Below are 16483 nucleotides of genomic sequence, written 5' to 3'. Positions count from 1 at the left end.
TATGCAACCATCACCATCAACCATCTCCAGAACTTTTTTCATATTCCCAAACTGAAGCTCTGTCTCCGTTAAGCAATACCTCCCATTTCTCCCCTGTCCCCCAGCCCTTGACAGCCATGATCTGTCCAACTCTGACTACTCTAGGGACATCAGATAAGTGGAATCATACAGTATTTGTCCTTTTGCAACTGGCTTATTTCACTTAGGGTAGTGTCCTCAAGGTTCATCCACGTGGTAGCATATGCTGGAATTCCTTTTCTTTTTAAGGCTGAATACTACTCCATTGTACGTGAGTATCACATTTTGTTTATCCATTCATCTGGAGTTGGACACTTGGGTGGCTTCCATCTTTTGGCCATTGCGGAGAGTGCTGCCATGCATATGGGTGTACTGCATAGTTTCTTTTAAAAATTAACACAACAGTGATCTTTTTTAACAAGGCCATACAGATTTTACATAAACCACAAAGTGTTTTTTTGTTTTTTGTTTTTTTTTAATTATTTATTTATTCTTTGTTTCTGTACGAGGGCTTTCTCTAGTTGTGGCAAGCGGGGGCCACTCTTCATCATGGTGTGCGGGCCTCTCATTATCGCGGCCTCTCTTGTTGCGGAGCACAGACTCCAGACGCGCAGGCTCAGTAGTTGTGGCTCACGGGCCTAGTTGCTCCGTGGCATGTGGGATCTTCCCAGACCAGGGCTCGAACCCGTGTCCCCTGCATTGGCAGGCAGATTCTCAACCACTGCGCCACCAGGGAAGCCCCACAAAGTGTTTTTGACTGACACTTACTTAACCTCAGAATGTGGACCTTGGTGCAATACAAAAGGAGAATCTTTTGCCAGTATATGTCACTAAGGATTACACTGGGGATATAGTTATAGACAGTCTTTCAAATTATAAAAAGAAATATAAAGAGAGGACTTGAAACCTTTAAAGCATTTTTCACCCAGTCGAGCTATTTGGTAGGAAAGCTTGTCGGAGAGACTTAGAGTTCAAAGGCAGCCCATCGAATATAGTCAATTCCAAATGAAGACGAAGCTGTTTTTATCATAACTGAAGGCTATCTTAAAAAAAAGGATACTATTGATAGAATCCTGGATACCTTAATGTACAGTAAATCTCAAATAAATAGAGCCTATTCAGCCATACATTTGATATATTTGTCAGAGAAGGTGCCAAAAAATAAGTTATAAAGGGAACCTGACTATTTTATAGCCAATGTGCCATAAAAACCTTGTAGAGTGAAGAAAGGAAAGGAAGATATTGGCCTCAAAGCATCTGGCAGAGAAAAGCCTTTCCGTGCAGGCTGACCTGGATTTTAATCCTGGCTGCCAGATTTCATAGGTGTTTGACTAGGCAAGATCCTTAATCTCTCTGAACCTCTGTGTTTTTAATGTATAAAATGATAAAAGTAATAGTTTTTGTTTTATTGGGTAGTTGTGAGAACTACAGTAAATAATCCATAATGATAAGTATCAATTGATGGTAGATGGTAGCTTTGATTATATAAATAATACTATTATTTAGTATCTGACTCATAGTTGGCTCTCAAAAATTTTAGTTTCCTGCTTTCCTTTACCTAATTGTGCCAATATTTTTGAGAATTTGTCGTGTAAAGAAGAATCAATATCCAGACCAATAATATTCAAATGTTCTTGCTCTCATACACACTGAAAAGGAAACTGAAAAATGTATATATGCTCTTGCACATGATTTTTCGATATAAGTTGAAAGAATAGGAAATTTTAATTTTCCCATGTATTGTAAATAGTAGCATCTTTAAAAATATCTCATCCTTTTTTGAAATGTGCCCAATGGAATCTATGTATCATGGCAATTTGAATATCCAGTATCAGCCATTTAAACAAATAAACAAGTTTTTCTTTAACAGTAAGAAATTTAATCATTCCATTTTCTCCTTAAACTCTTATGTTTTCATTCTATTTTCTTCAGAGAATTTTATTCTAATGTAATATATTTTATGCTTAAACATCTTTATTGATCAATAAAATGTAAATATTTTTAAATTTTTTTTTTTTTTAAACTTTGGGTTTATTTATTTATTTACTTATGGCTGTGTTGGGTCTTCGTTTCTGTGCGAGGGCTTTCTCCAGTTGCGGCAAGTGGGGGCCACTCTTCATCGCGGTGCGCGGTCCTCTTATTATGGCGGCCTCTCTTGTTGTGGAGCACAGGCTCCAGACGCGCAGGCTCAGTAGTTGTGGCTCACGGGCCCAGCTACTCCACGGCACAAGGGATCTTCCCAGACCAGGGCTCAAACCCGTGTCCCCTGCATTGGCAGGCAGATTCTCAACCACTGCGCCACCAGGGAAGCCCAATATTTTTAAATTTTGAAAATTAAAAATTTCCTGGGACACAAAAATCTAGGTATCAAATATTCATTCTGGATTGAGTTATCATTGTAATTTATTGTACATAATTGATCAAAATAAATATATTACACATTTCTATGGCTATTAAACATAAACAGTGAAATTTTTAACAAATAGATCTCTTAATGAGAAGAAAAAGCTTTTTTTTCCTCCAGTAAGTTAATGGATCCATTAGTAATTATTATTTCTTCCTAGAATGAGATAGGATTCAGCATCAATATCATCCTTATTTTGCGTTTTAACAGATGTGAGTGCTGTGAAAGCTGCTGGTATAATGCATTCGAGGTTAGAATGCTCTTTCCCCAGATCATCCCCTGCTGGTTTCTTCTCACTATTTAGGTCTCAGCTCAGATGTGACCTCCTCAGGGAGGCCTCACCTGATGGTGGGATCTAAAGTGGTCTCTCTGAACCCGGTTATGTAATCATCATAGCACTTGTTGCTCTCTGCAGATGTCTTGTTCTCAGACTTACGAATTGCTCCTCTAGGCTAGAGTGTCAGTTCTGTGAGAGTGACCTTGTCTATCCTGCTCCTTGGTGACTCGTGGTAGGCACTATGATGTAAACGCTGTTGGATGAATGAATGAATGAATAATACCCTTGTCTGAGAGGATCATTCGTTTATGGAGCAGCAACCGGGAAGGAAACCGTTCTCTCTCCATTATCATCAAACCAAGGTCCTCCAAGTACTACAATGGAAGAGGAGTCTCCACGCAGGCGGGGGAGTCTACACTTGTGTCCCAAGATTCACCCTGTGGTACAAGTGATATTCTATTGGAACAATTAAACTCAGCTCAAAATAACAAAAGGGAAATAAACACAGAGAGTAACTGCAACTAGGTAATCTGGGAGATTTTCAGCCTGGGACCAGGCACATGGTTGGGAATGTGTGGAGACACTTTTGCTCGGCTTGGGGTTGGGGGAGTATCTATCTGCATTTAGTTGGCCTTGCGCAGGCACCTACAGCCCTGCGGTAATTAATGTGCGGGACGATCTCTCGCAGCGAAGACTGCACCTCCACACCGCATTTTAGCTTCTCACACCCAGGGGCGCTCTCGAGCTAAGGCAGACAACGTGAGTCCCCATCCCTGTCTAAAGCCTGTTTTCTGAGTTCAGGTTTCCCACAGAACAGTCTCTGCCCAAATGACCATCAGAAAAAATGCCCGCCGCGTCTGGAGACAGCCACCACGTCCACCCCATCCAAGCAGTACAGCGGAACACAGGACGGCCATCATCCCCAAAGCAGATACAGGTGACTTTTTAATACTATTATTACACTGGTGTGGGCGTGGAGGGTGGGATGAGGAAGGTGCTGGGGGAGGGGAAGGATGAATCTAGTTGACCTGGGAAAGGCCAGCCTAGCAGGTGACGGATTAGATATGTTTAATAGATTAAATATATCTAAAACATCTGCTATCCAGTGCATTTCAGTTTACCCTTTGTGAGCACTCATACCACCAAACAGCAAGAACATTCCACCCAAAAGAAAACACAAATGTAACATTGTTTTTGCCGAGCAGATTAGGCAGAGCTGCAGGTGAAAGATATTGATCTCCTCCCAGAATTTCCTGTTACAAAAATTTTAACCTTGAGTTTGAGAAGTGCCCTTTAGCAGAAAGATTCCAGAATCTCGCACAGACAATAAAGTTGAGATGGGGGGGGAGGGGGGAGAAAAAAGAAAAACCATCGACTTTATTGAATGGAAAGAAATAGTGTTTAGTATGTTTCAGAGTGAGCCCACATCTCCTTCTTGGTAACCCTAGACGCAGCGACATCAAGAAATTTATTGAGCATCTACTATGTGCTCAATAAACAGGTGATTCAAAAGACTGCTGTTGCATGTACGTGTATTAGTACCTTTTAAACTCATTATCAGATATTTTCTACCCACCAGTGTTTATATTATAAACGTTTCACTAAAACTGAGAAATTTGGTATTCAAAACTGAAAACGGCTGGCTGTTATTAATCAAGTAAAAAAGCTGCTTTATTCTATTTGCTCCAGCTGCCGGCCTTGAGTGAGGATGGGGGAAAATGGAAATGCAAATCACTTGCAGCAGCCCCCCTCAATTGTAGGAAACACCTCAAATAACAGAGTTTTGTTTGTTTTTCGAATGCACGAACACGTGTAAATTGTTTCAGGGTCCCCTTGATCACCGAAAGGCGCGGTCGACCCCGAATCTTTCCAACGAGAGCGGCCTGTCTCAGGCAACGCACCAAGATACAGCTTTAGGATTTCTTTCTAGGCCAAAGGTTCTTGACTTTTAAAATGCCATAAAGGTTACGCGATTCGGGAAAGCAATCGCGGTCGCAGCTGGCGGCCCAACGCGCCCCTGGGACGCGCGGGGCGGGGCCCCGAGGGCTCGGGGCGGGGCCTACGTCACCGAAACGTCACCGGAAGAGGCGGAGTCTCAGGAGCGGTGGCGGGAAAAGAGGACCGTTGAAAGCGTTGGGCCGCCTCGCCAGCTGCAGTCCTGTCCCAGCTGCCGCGCCCGTTTCCGCGCTATGCCCGCCGCCGGCTCCGAGCTGCCGCACCTGACGTCGCCGCCCGCCGCGCAGGAGCAGGGCGCCGAGTCGCGGCCGCCGCCGCCGCACGGGGAGCTGCAGTACTTGGGGCAGATCGAGCACATCCTCCGCTGCGGCTTTCGGAAGGATGACCGCACGGGCACCGGCACCCTGTCGGTGTTCGGCATGCAGGCGCGCTACAGCCTGAGAGGTAAGGCGGACGCGCCACGGGGGCGGGAGGGCGGGCGCGCCCGGTGCGAGCGGAGCTGCGGTGGGGAGAGCGTTCCGGACAGGCCGGGCCCCGCGGTCGGCGTTTAGTTAACCTCAACCCCGCGAGGAGGGGAAGCGGCCTTGGCCCCACTTTGCAGACGCCGAAACTGAGGCTCGGATTAGAGAGATGACTTGCGTAGGGTCACACGGACTGGAGGGACAGAGCTGGGAGGTAAAACCGGTCCTCTGGCTCTTAATCACCCAGTTATGCTGTCTCCCCAAAGCGGGCGCGATCCTGCAGCGTTTGCCCCAGATTAGGGGGTGGGAGAGGATCTGCTCGGGCTTGACCGGGGCCTTCGCTGGAGGGCCCCTTTTCTGCCCCTCCTCTTCCCTCCGCGTCTGCTATTCCGCTTTGCAAAGTTTTTAAAAATTGGAGCGAATTTGACGTGGGCGGGGCCGCGTTGGGAGGAGAGAGCTGAAAAGCAGGGGCGGGAACTTGTGGTTCACGACAGTTTTGCCATCTGGTCCCGCGAACCAGCTTTCCTCTTAAACCTTGAAACAGGAGCGCGAGAGTCCGAGTAGGAGTTCATATTTATTTGTCTTTGTCTTTAAAACAGGGTGGCTCCTGGGAAGAAGTGTGTCTAGGGGGTTGTTAGGGTCGGGCTTTCAGGGGACAGAGGGGCGGGATGGGGGTCGGCACCGGACGAAAGTTGAAACAGGTGTGGAGGGCGGTTGTGAGGGGGGAGACCAACTGCTGGTGAAGAAGATTGACCCAGGTCGGGGGAGAAACCCTCCTCCGCGCACCCATTGGACAGACTGGAAAATACGGGGCTGCGGTGGCCGATGTGGCTTGGACGGCTTAGGGAGTTTTGTCTGAGCAGAGGGATCCACCTTCCTGCAGCTCCAGCGCAGTGGCCTCCGGGGAGCCACAGACCTCGTTTCTACTCCCGCCCCTCTGCTTAGACCTTTGGCAAGTGGTTTAACTTCTCCCATCTTCAGCGTCCCCATGTGCTCAAAATGGAGGAAATCATCCTCAAAATGGAGGGAAGCAGGTGCTTGAAGAATCTGTTCTTGTTACATGAGTATCACCTGTACAAGTGAATGGCGACTGAATAGGTACCAAATTTAGAGAGAAGCTTTTACAGTTTTCTCTATTGTTTGACGCAAACTTACGTATTACCTCCTGGTGTCTGTAAAAAGGGAGGTCATAATGGAGCCTCAAGGAGGGTTGTTTTGAGGATCAAATAGGATCATGCATATCAAGTGTTTAAACAGTTAACTATTTTTATTACACTTAAAAAAATAGAGGTTAATTTTCTTTGCGAATATCTAGAAACTATTCAGTTTGGGCCAGGGCCGTATCTACTATCCCCTGATCTTGAGCAAGTTATCCCTGACAGGATAATCATGGAATAGGAGCCTTCAGGCTTTGTCCTAGATCACATTCTATGTGTTGTCTTCACACCTCTGTGATGAAGGGTTCACGCTAACCAGGTAGTGGGTGGTAGCTCTTTCCCTGTGCACACGGGCATCCCTGCCTGTTCCCTGCCCCAAATCACTGTGTGGAATTCCTGTGTCTGGTGGTCAAGGGGCACAGGAGGGTGGTCTCGGTCTGAATTGTGTCACTGACTTGGGGCTGCAGCCTTGGGAGCTCCACTCTGATCCGGGGGTGCCCACGTGGCAGAGGTTGCGGTTTTCCAGCTGCTCTGTGGTCACTCCAGGGCCTTATGTCCTGGAGCAGTTTGCTTTTACAGAGAAAGTTGGATGGCATGTTCCGTTTTCCCATCTTGAAATTATACGATAAACTTTGTTTTCCAGATGAATTTCCTCTGCTGACAACCAAACGTGTTTTCTGGAAGGGTGTTTTGGAGGAGTTGCTGTGGTTTATCAAGGTAAAGAAGTTGCTGCTATTGGAAATCAATAATCTGTTCTCAGTACAGTATCAGCAGGATCCTTTTAAAAGTCACATCATGTCACTCCTCGGCCGAAAGCCCTTAGTGGCTCCCATTTCACTCAGTAGGAGCCAAGGTCCTTACCATCGTGTCTCAGCTCTGGCCTCAGCCAGAGTCCCGCTCACCCTGCTCCTCCCATCCTGGCCTCCTTGCCGATCTTCACGGACGCCGGGACATTCCCACCTAGGGCCCGGGCACCCGCTGGTCCTGCTCCCTGGAACCTTCTGCTCCGTGTAGCATGACTCGCTCCCTCACCCTCCAGTCTCTGCTCGGTGAGCTTTCCCTGCCTCGGATCTAAAACTGTGATTACCTCCCCACCCTCTCCTCCCACCCCTCCTTTGTTTTCTCTACAGAGAAATATCTTATGTATAAGGTCTGCCCTCTCCCTTTACCCCCTTCAAGGGGGAAGGCAGACAATCAAATAAATAAAATTTTTAAAATGAAAATATATTTAAAAGTAAAAATTTTTTAAAAATTTAGAAAAGTATTAGAAGCTCCACGAGGGCAGAGAATTTCTCTTGTCCGCTGTTGCATCCCCTGAGACACAGCCTGCCACACAGTAGGCACTCAACATGGAGTGATCACTGAATATAGATCCCAACTGTGCTCTCGTGTTGGGATAAGCTGGAAGGGTCTCTCGAGTAACAAGCTAGAGTGCCATGATGATGGGCAGCAGCCACACCTGGGCCTCCCCTCGCTCCATCTCCTGGTTCAGACCCGTGATACTCCGGCCAACGCTGGTCACAGGGTACCTGAGGAAATGGGCTCTGTTCTGGGCTGGGCTAGAGGTTGGGATCCCTTCTACAGGGCACTTATGTGGCTTGTATTGTCTTGGGCCAAAGCAGGCCCAAGACCTCTTAATACCTTTTAGAAAAGGTTTAGATTTGGATTCAATCCAGTCTCCCTTAGTTCTGTATTCTTGGGGTATTTTCTTCTGCATTGGCCTATCTCAACAGACAGCGAGCTTCTACTTCCAAATACATCAGTGCATATCTCAGAACAGGACGTTTGTAAAGCAGCTAGAACCCAATCTGAATGGATGGGAAGGGAGACTTTTGAAGCCACATGCGAAAGGTCGAGAAATGAGTTGTTGGAAGTGAAAAAAAATTAGTACAAACTCAGTGACAGAAAAGGAGGAACTGAGATGCTCAGAAACAAAATGTATTCGCTTGTTTTATCTTAAAGCTTGAGTGCAGGATTCTAATAAATCCTTGTCAGGAACACATCAGACTCACCTCTGATCATCACTCCATGGGTGACTCAAAAATACAGGAATTAGGGACTTACCTGGTGGTCCAGTGGTTAAGACTCCATGCTTCCACTGCAAGGGGCACGGGTTCGACCCCTGGTCGAGGAAGTTCCACGTGCTGCGTGGCGCAAAAAAAAAAAAAAAAAAAAAAATACAGGGGTCAGAGTGTACCTGCACTTCAGCTGGGATCTTTGGGCAATATGGAGACGTATGGTCTGTGCAATAGTTAATATTGGGTTGAGTGCCAAGCGTTTTGCTTGTATTTTCTACTCCTCACAGTAATATGGGTGGTGGTTATTACTGCTGTGCTCTTTTTTGGGTGCAGATGGTGAGGCTAGAGGGGTCAGGAAGCTGGTCAGAGAAAGGAGGAGAGGGCAGGCATGGGGCCCAGGCGTGTGTGGCCTCATAGCCTTGCTTGGAACCTTACAGTGTATCATACCCAGAGGCCAGTGGGGTCTGTCCTTGACCTGGATGCACCATCAGGATACAGGTTAGGATGACATGGGCCAAATCTAATGAGATAAAATCTATATAAGAGGAACATAAAGCTTGTACTTGGCACCAAAAAAAAAAACCCCCCAAAACCCACACCTTAACTTTGCACGTATAGGTTGGGGGTAAACATGACTTGATATTGGCACTTGTAAGATGTATGACTGACATATTTGCCAGAAAAGCTAAGACTGATAAGGCCAATCTGTGGAAATATCGGATATACCAGGTCTAAGATACACCAAACAGATTGCACATGAGGCATTAGATTCATCCTGGGGCATCACACTTAGACACAGAACACATTTAGTTAAGAAACAGAAAACTGTTAGATGAGATGGAAGTAATTAAAGGACTTGGAGGTGTTTCAAATTTTAGTTGAGGGGAATAGGAAAAAAGATTTGAGATCGTGATTGCAAAGAAGGATTGGACCATCCTGGGGGCCCTCAGAAAGTTTGGACTGGGACCAACCTGCTTAATGATGGGATGTGTCAGGTGCTGTCCCCTGTCTGTCAGCACAGGCCCACAGGGGGGAGGCTTTTGGGGGATCGACTCTGATGGCACAGAATTCACTGGATGCTGCTCTCCCATCTCTTCCAGGGATCCACAAACGCTAAGGAGCTGTCTTCCAAGGGAGTGAAAATCTGGGATGCCAATGGGTCCCGAGACTTCTTGGACAGCCTGGGATTCTCCATCAGAGCAGAAGGGGATTTAGGCCCAGTTTATGGCTTTCAGTGGAGGCATTTTGGGGCCGAATACAAAGATATGGATTCAGGTGAGGAGACGGAGTGGGGCCTCAGATTTCCTGAGTGCCTCTCACAGCCTGAGTTTGTTCCATTGTTGCAAGTGAAGCCTGGGGGATAGGAAGCCAGTGATGGGGAAGTGGATGTATAACTTGGACCTTGTGAGGGGCTGCTTCAGATTCAGGTGGAGGATCAGCTCAGATCACAGCAGGGTGGTTAGCACTTGCTGGGCCTTAGCACCTTCCATACCTTGTTCATCAGCAGATAGTGACCCGGTTGGTGGTTGGTCACTGTGTTGGGCGTAGGGTTGGAAGTTCATCTGGGGGACAAGAGTCCCAGGGATTGCCCTGTGGCGGCCTTGATCTCCCCTTTTAAAGACTGAGCTGCCCAGCACACTGTAGTGGTGCTGGGGACCGGTCTCTGGTCACCCTTTCCTCCCCGTCCTGGTGGGATGGAGGAAGGTGAAACATCTCACCCCTGGACACCCACCCTCCTCTGTCACTTGGTGGCTCCACTTGCTGAGTGTCACAGAATCCAGTCCAGGTCCTTTGACCCTTCCTGTCCCCCCATCCCTAGTTCAGGGGTTGCAAAAGCAAATGCCTACCTCGGTGTGTGTGTGTGCGTGTGTGCGCGTGTGTGCATGCCACACATGTGCATACACACAGGAAGTAACAGTTTGCTGGCTGGGCAAAAACCAGTTACCTGGAAAGCATGTGCCATCTAAAGGGGACAGTCACACCTCAGCTCTAGCCAGCTGGAGGGATTTGGGCCTGATGTCGTCGGGTTCTTCAATAAAAGCCTAAGTCTTTGGAATGTTGACGACTTCGGTAAGTTCAAAATGCCATGCCAACCTGAAATAGGCAAATTCACAGAGACCAAAAGTGGATGGGGAGTTGTTTAATGGGTACAGAATTTCAGTTTCGGAAAATGAAGAAGATCTAGAATGGATAGTGGTGATGGTTGCACAACATTGGGAATGTACTTAACGCCACTGACTGCACACTTTAAAATGGTTAAAATGGTCAACTTAATGTTATATAAATTTTGCCACACACCAAAAAAAATGCTCTGTGGGCCAAACAATTTCTCTGCAGGTGAATGGTCTTTTCTGTTGTTAGAATGTAGCTTCCGTCCTAGGACATCCTCAGGATGTGAGGCTGCACCCCTGGCTTAATTGTGCCTTAAATCCTGCCTGGTGTTCAATTATTTATTCTTCCTTGAGGGACCTGATGAAATTATGGCCTTAGTTTAGAGTTGTATGAACGCTTAGCTGTTGGATTTCAGTACAAGAGTTTTTGTTTTGTTTTTAATTTTTACCCTGAAATAATTATAGGTTCACAGGAAATTGCCCAAAAAAAGTGTAACCTCTCACATAAATTAACATTTGTAAAACCCACAGCACTTACCAGATTTCTCCAGCTTTATAAATTTGTGTGCAATTTTAGCACCTGTAGATTTATGTAACCACCACCACAATCAAGATACAGAACTGTTCCTTCACAGTTCATCATTTTTTAAAACTTGATATTACTTTTCTGGAACTGTGATGGTGACAGGACTTTCTTCCCCAAATTTAGAACTACTGGACTTGAGCATAGTCTGACTCCAATAAGTGGAAGTTTAACCAGAGGGCTGTGAAGCTCTGCACATCTCGGCTTCCAGTTCATTTCAAAAGGAGGCAGGGACTTAAAGTCAAGAGACCAGAAATGGGACAAAAGTATAAGGTGGTATAATAATAATTAGAGGTTTCCTGATACTTACAGTCAGTAGGTATTTGGCTGTTAAATTGTAATTTTAGGTGGGAGTGTTGGAAGGATAGTGTCTAGATGACAAAAAGGAATTCTCATCCTCTGTTAGTTCGACCGTGTATGGTAGGGTAAATTAGTGAAGATCCAGCCCTGTGCCTGGCAGTGGAGCATGACAAGATTGGTTGATGGTATAGAGACTACGTCCTGTGGGGACCACTGGAAGAAACAGATTGTTGAGGCTGAAGAAGGTTAGCGATAGGAGAAGGGGGAGGAGGGGCACCACGGCCAAGTATTTAAAGGACTCTTAAGTAGGTAAGAAATAGTCATTGTTGTGGTTCCAGAGGACAGACCTAGGAGCCAAGACTCAATATAACCCGACGAAATATGAGACATTTGTATTGTTCATTGGCTATCGTGTAACTGTGGGCCAGGGGAGGCCGTGGGAGGACAGTGTGGTCGATGACCTCTGAGACCCTCTCATGGGATGCTGTGATTCACGTGTGAGGTGTTCTCTCTTTTTGCCAATTCTGCAGATTATTCAGATCAAGGAGTAGATCAACTGCAAAAAGTGATTGACACAATCAAAAGCAACCCTGACGACAGAAGAATCATCCTGTGTGCTTGGAATCCAAAAGGTTGATTGTATCCCAGTCACCCTGCCATGTCTTAACTGTGCCTCCTGCAGAGGCAGCAGGCGGGAGGCGGTCCTGGGAACTGCTTCAGGCTGCCCGGCTGCCCCTGTGACCCTGGCCATGTCACACGTGGTCCCATTTTCACCTTCAGAGGGTGAGGTTGGGCCCAGATGAAATTTGTATTTTATGGGCTTTAAATTGCCTATAAAAATACACATGAAAATTTTAACATTTTAAATTGGGGCAGATGGAATTTCAGATCACCTCCCCCTCACTATTATGAACATTTTAAACAATTACATTGTAAAACTAAAGTCTGCCAAGGTGTACTAAATACCCAGAGAGGAATATTTGCGTTTATGATAGAGATTTTGAATATGGGAGGGTGTGCCTGAGTGGCCAATATTCTGTGGCCCCTGCAAATGAATTCATTCCTACTATACTTGTGGTTTGGTGCCATGGTGGCAGCAGAAGTAATTCATTTCAGCTCGGATGGGAGAGCATGGCTTCAGTTGTCAGCGTGCATCCACAGAAGTCTCACGTTGATGGATAGGTCTCTGTCGTCGGCCTTATGCCATCCCTGGGGTTGGAACGGTCTGTGAGGGTCATGGGTGTCGCTGGCCCAGTGGCTCTATTCTCACCATCTCCGCTGTATGAGTTGGTTCTGTTTCACTTTTCCTAGAGCTGTGTTCTTTAAAACCACTGCCCCTCCTGACTTTCCTCTGCCGGCTCCTCAGATCTCCCTCTCATGGCCCTACCCCCGTGCCACGCCCTTTGCCAGTTCTATGTGGTGAACGGTGAGCTGTCCTGCCAGCTGTACCAGAGGTCAGGAGACATGGGCCTGGGTGTGCCCTTCAACATCGCCAGCTACGCCCTGCTCACCTACATGATCGCACACATCACGGGCCTGAAGGTGGGCTCCTCTCGGGGAGGAATGGCTGTTGCCAGCCTAAAGCACTGAGCTCTTATTTTTAATGATTTTTTAAAAAATTAATTAATTTATTTATATTTACTTATTTTTGGCTGCATTGGGTCTTCGTTGCTGCGCGCGGGCTTTCTGTAGTTGCAGCGAGCGGGGGCTACTCTTTGTTGCGGTGCGCGGGCTTCTCATTGCGGTGGCTTCCCTTTTGCGGAGCGCGGGCTCTAGGCGCACGGGCTTCAGTAGTTGTGGTGGGTGGGGTCAGTAGTTGTGGCTCGCGGGCTCTAGAGTGCAGGCTCAGTAGTTGTGGCGCACGGGCTTAGTTGCTTCGCAGCATGTGGGATCTTCCCAGACCAGGGCTCAAACCTGTGTCCCCTGCATTGGCAGGCGGATTCTTAACCACTGTGCCACCAGGGAAGTCCCAAGCACTGAGCTCTTAGATCCTGTAACATGGAAGAACTAATTGCAGAGAATTTCGTCTCCGATTAGTCTTTAAATGTGATAGATGTAAATGAGGAAGTAACTGGCTTACTCTGTAACCTCCTCGGAGCTTTCCCGTCCTTTTGCTCTGTATAAACTAATGGGATCGTATAGGTTATTTATTATAACTTTGATGAATCAACTTTTCTCAAAACTGACACTGGTTAAATTCCTTGTGAAAAGCTTTGGGATGTCTGCATACTCTGTATCGTGTGTTTTTACATGATGTGTTTTAAAGGAATTCAAACTAAACCATTTACTGTTCTGCTTTCTCCCGTGGGGTTTAGCCAGGTGACTTTGTACACACTTTGGGAGATGCTCACATTTACCTGAATCACATTGAGCCGCTGAAAATTCAGGTAAGAAATGTATCTGTCACACTTTGGGGTTTGGTACCTTCTCTTGATAAAAGGTCGATATGGAAAACATCCCTCCTGTAATAGGTGTTCTCCTTGGTGCTCTGACAGAGCTAAGAGGACCTGCTTCCAGGTTTGCGGGTGGTGGTGGGCAGGCAGGGACACAGACACTTTACATGACACGTGCTGTGAGGTATTAAGTACCAGTACCAGAGAGGAGGAGCCATCTTTGGACCAGAAGGTTTAGGACCTTCCCAGATGTGGCATTTAATTCATTCTTTTAACTTGGAAGAGTGTTTAAATGCAAATATTTTCCCTTAGCTTTATGCTAACATACAGTACTTAGGTCTGAACTTTCAAAAGTCTGTGTTCACTTCCATAAGTTACAGCAGCCAACAAAGGATTTGTTTTTTGTTGTTGTTTTTTTAATTGAAGTATAGTTGATTTACAGTGTTGTATTAATTACTGTTGTACAGCAGATTCAGTTATACGTGTATATACATTCTTTTTTCATATTGTTTTCCATTATGGTTTCACAGGATATTGAATATAGTTCTCTGTATACTATACAGTAGGACCTTGTTTATCCATTTATATATACTAGTTTGCATCTGCTAATCCTGAACTCCCACCCCTTCCCCACCTTGGCAACCACCAGTCTATTCTCTATGTTCGTGTTTCATAGATAGGTTCATTTCTGTCATATTTTAGATTTCACATATGAGTGATATCTCATGGTATTTGTCTTTCCCTTTCTGACTTCACTTAGTATGATAATCTCCAGTTGCATCCATGTTGCTGCAAGTGGCATTATTTCATTCTTTTTTATGGCTGAGTAGTATTCCATTGTATATATGTACCACATCTTCTTTATCCATTCATCTGTCCATGGACATTTAGTTTGTTTCCATGTCTTGGCTATTGTGAATAGTGCTGCTATGAACATAGAGGTGCATGTATCCTTGAATTACAGTTTTGTCTGGATATATGCCCAGGAGTGGGATTGCTGGATTATATGGTAATATTATTTTCCATTTTCTGAGCAACCTCCATATTTTCCACAGTGGCTGCACCAACTTACATTCCCACCAACAGTGTAGGAGGTTTCCCTGTTCTCTATACCCTCTGCAGCATTTGTTATTTGTAGACATTTTAATGATGGCCATTCTAACTGGTGTGAGGTAGTACTTCATTGTAGTTTTGATTTGCATTTCTGTAATAATCAGCGATGTTGAGCATCTTTTCATGTGCCTATTGGCTATCTGTGTTTCTTCTGTGGAGAAATGTCTCTTTAGGTCTTCCGCCCATTTTACGATTGGGTTGTTTTTTTGTTGTTGAGTTGTATGAGCTGTTTGGATATTTTGGAAATTAAGCCATTGTTTGTTGCATTGTTTGCAAATATTTTCTCCCATTCTATAGGTTGTCTTTTGGTTTTGTTTATGGTTTCCTTTGCTATGCAAAAGCTTGTAGTTAGTTTAGGTCCCATTTGTTTATTTTCGTTTTTATTTCCATTGCTTTGGGAGACTGACCTAAGAAAACATTGATACAATTTATGTCAGAATATTTTACCTATGTTCTCTTCTAGGCGTTTTATGGTGTCATGTGTTATGTATTTCCAACAAAGGATGATTTAAAATGGCAATAAAAATATGAGTGTGCTTAATGAACCACAAGGAAAAAAATTCAAACCAAAAACCTTTAGCCCCTTCTGGATTAGGTCTGGGTTTGGCAAGTCTTTGAGGAGCTTGGCTGCTGTGATTAGAGGGTGACCCAGGGCTCATCCAGATGCTCCTCTCTGGCAGTCTGCTCCAGTCATACTGGACGGAATACTATGAGGTCGTGACCTGTGTCCATGTCCTCATTGCTGCTGTCTGTTCATCCCAGGAGTCCTGGCTTGCATCCCTTTCTGTTAGTTGTCAACACGTGTCATCTTCCTTGCCCTTTCTGCCAGGGACAGTTGGGCTAGGGTTCAAGGGACTCAAGTAACCATTCTGTAGCTACTTTTTATTAAAGTAAAAGACTAGGCCCTGTCTTTAACAAATTTACCAAGAGCAGTCGATTATAAGGACTTAAACCTGGTGAGCCACCAAGGCTCCTGACACCATGTGATTCTACTGAACACCCTTCACTCTCCACATGGGTGAGAGAATTGGTCAGCAGCATTGAATAACCAGGGACAAGGTATCTGTAGTATTCCACCCCTGCAAAATAATATTGATACTTTATTGGTAAAATACTGTTATTTGTTTCATGAAGGGACACAGGGAGCAAAATTAAAGCAGGTTGTATGGATCTGGCAAAATAATGGCCTTATGTTGTTTTTAGCTTCAGCGAGAACCAAGGCCTTTCCCCAAGCTCAGAATCCTTCGAAAAGTTGAGAAAATTGATGACTTCAAGGCTGAAGACTTTCAGATTGAAGGCTACAATCCTCACCCGACTATTAAAATGGAAATGGCTGTTTAGAGTGCTTTATGAAGGAGTTGTTTGAAGGATATTTACACCTAGGTGAAAGTTCATTTTGCTCTAAAGGAGAAAGAACTAGGTCAAAACCTGTTGGTGACCTATCAGTTATTATTCATTAACTTTTAAGGATGTTGCCACTGGCAAATAGAACTGTGCTGGTTCTCTTAGTAATAAAAGACCTGGAGTTAGGGTAACTCACTGAGGATGTATGTAAATGTAGAGATTGTGAATAAAGACAGGAAAGAGAAAATTTATATACTCTTAATTCAAACTTCATAATGTTTTTATGAAAATGGTCAGTGAATTTCAAGAATTATGTATAACTATTGCCCCAAATTGGAGCAAGCTGGA

General features: G+C 45.2%; 1 protein-coding gene across 1 annotated transcript; it reads left to right on the top strand.

Moving 5' to 3' along the window:
• The first annotated feature begins 4795 nt into the window (after window positions 1-4795).
• On the top strand, window positions 4796-16397 carry TYMS (thymidylate synthetase). The gene is made up of 7 exons (XM_036822987.1): window positions 4796-5099; window positions 6917-6990; window positions 9392-9566; window positions 11816-11917; window positions 12652-12827; window positions 13601-13672; window positions 15995-16397. Exons 1-7 carry the CDS (start codon window positions 4889-4891, stop codon window positions 16130-16132), a joined length of 948 nt encoding a protein of 315 aa, XP_036678882.1. The 5' UTR covers window positions 4796-4888; the 3' UTR covers window positions 16133-16397.
• The last annotated feature ends 86 nt before the right edge of the window (window positions 16398-16483 follow it).

This window comes from Balaenoptera musculus, chromosome 14 (genome assembly GCF_009873245.2).
Source record: "Balaenoptera musculus isolate JJ_BM4_2016_0621 chromosome 14, mBalMus1.pri.v3, whole genome shotgun sequence".
Lineage (NCBI taxonomy): Eukaryota > Metazoa > Chordata > Mammalia > Artiodactyla > Balaenopteridae > Balaenoptera > Balaenoptera musculus.
Note: the sequence above shows the minus strand (reverse complement) of the source record. Positions and strands in the feature narration are given on the sequence as shown.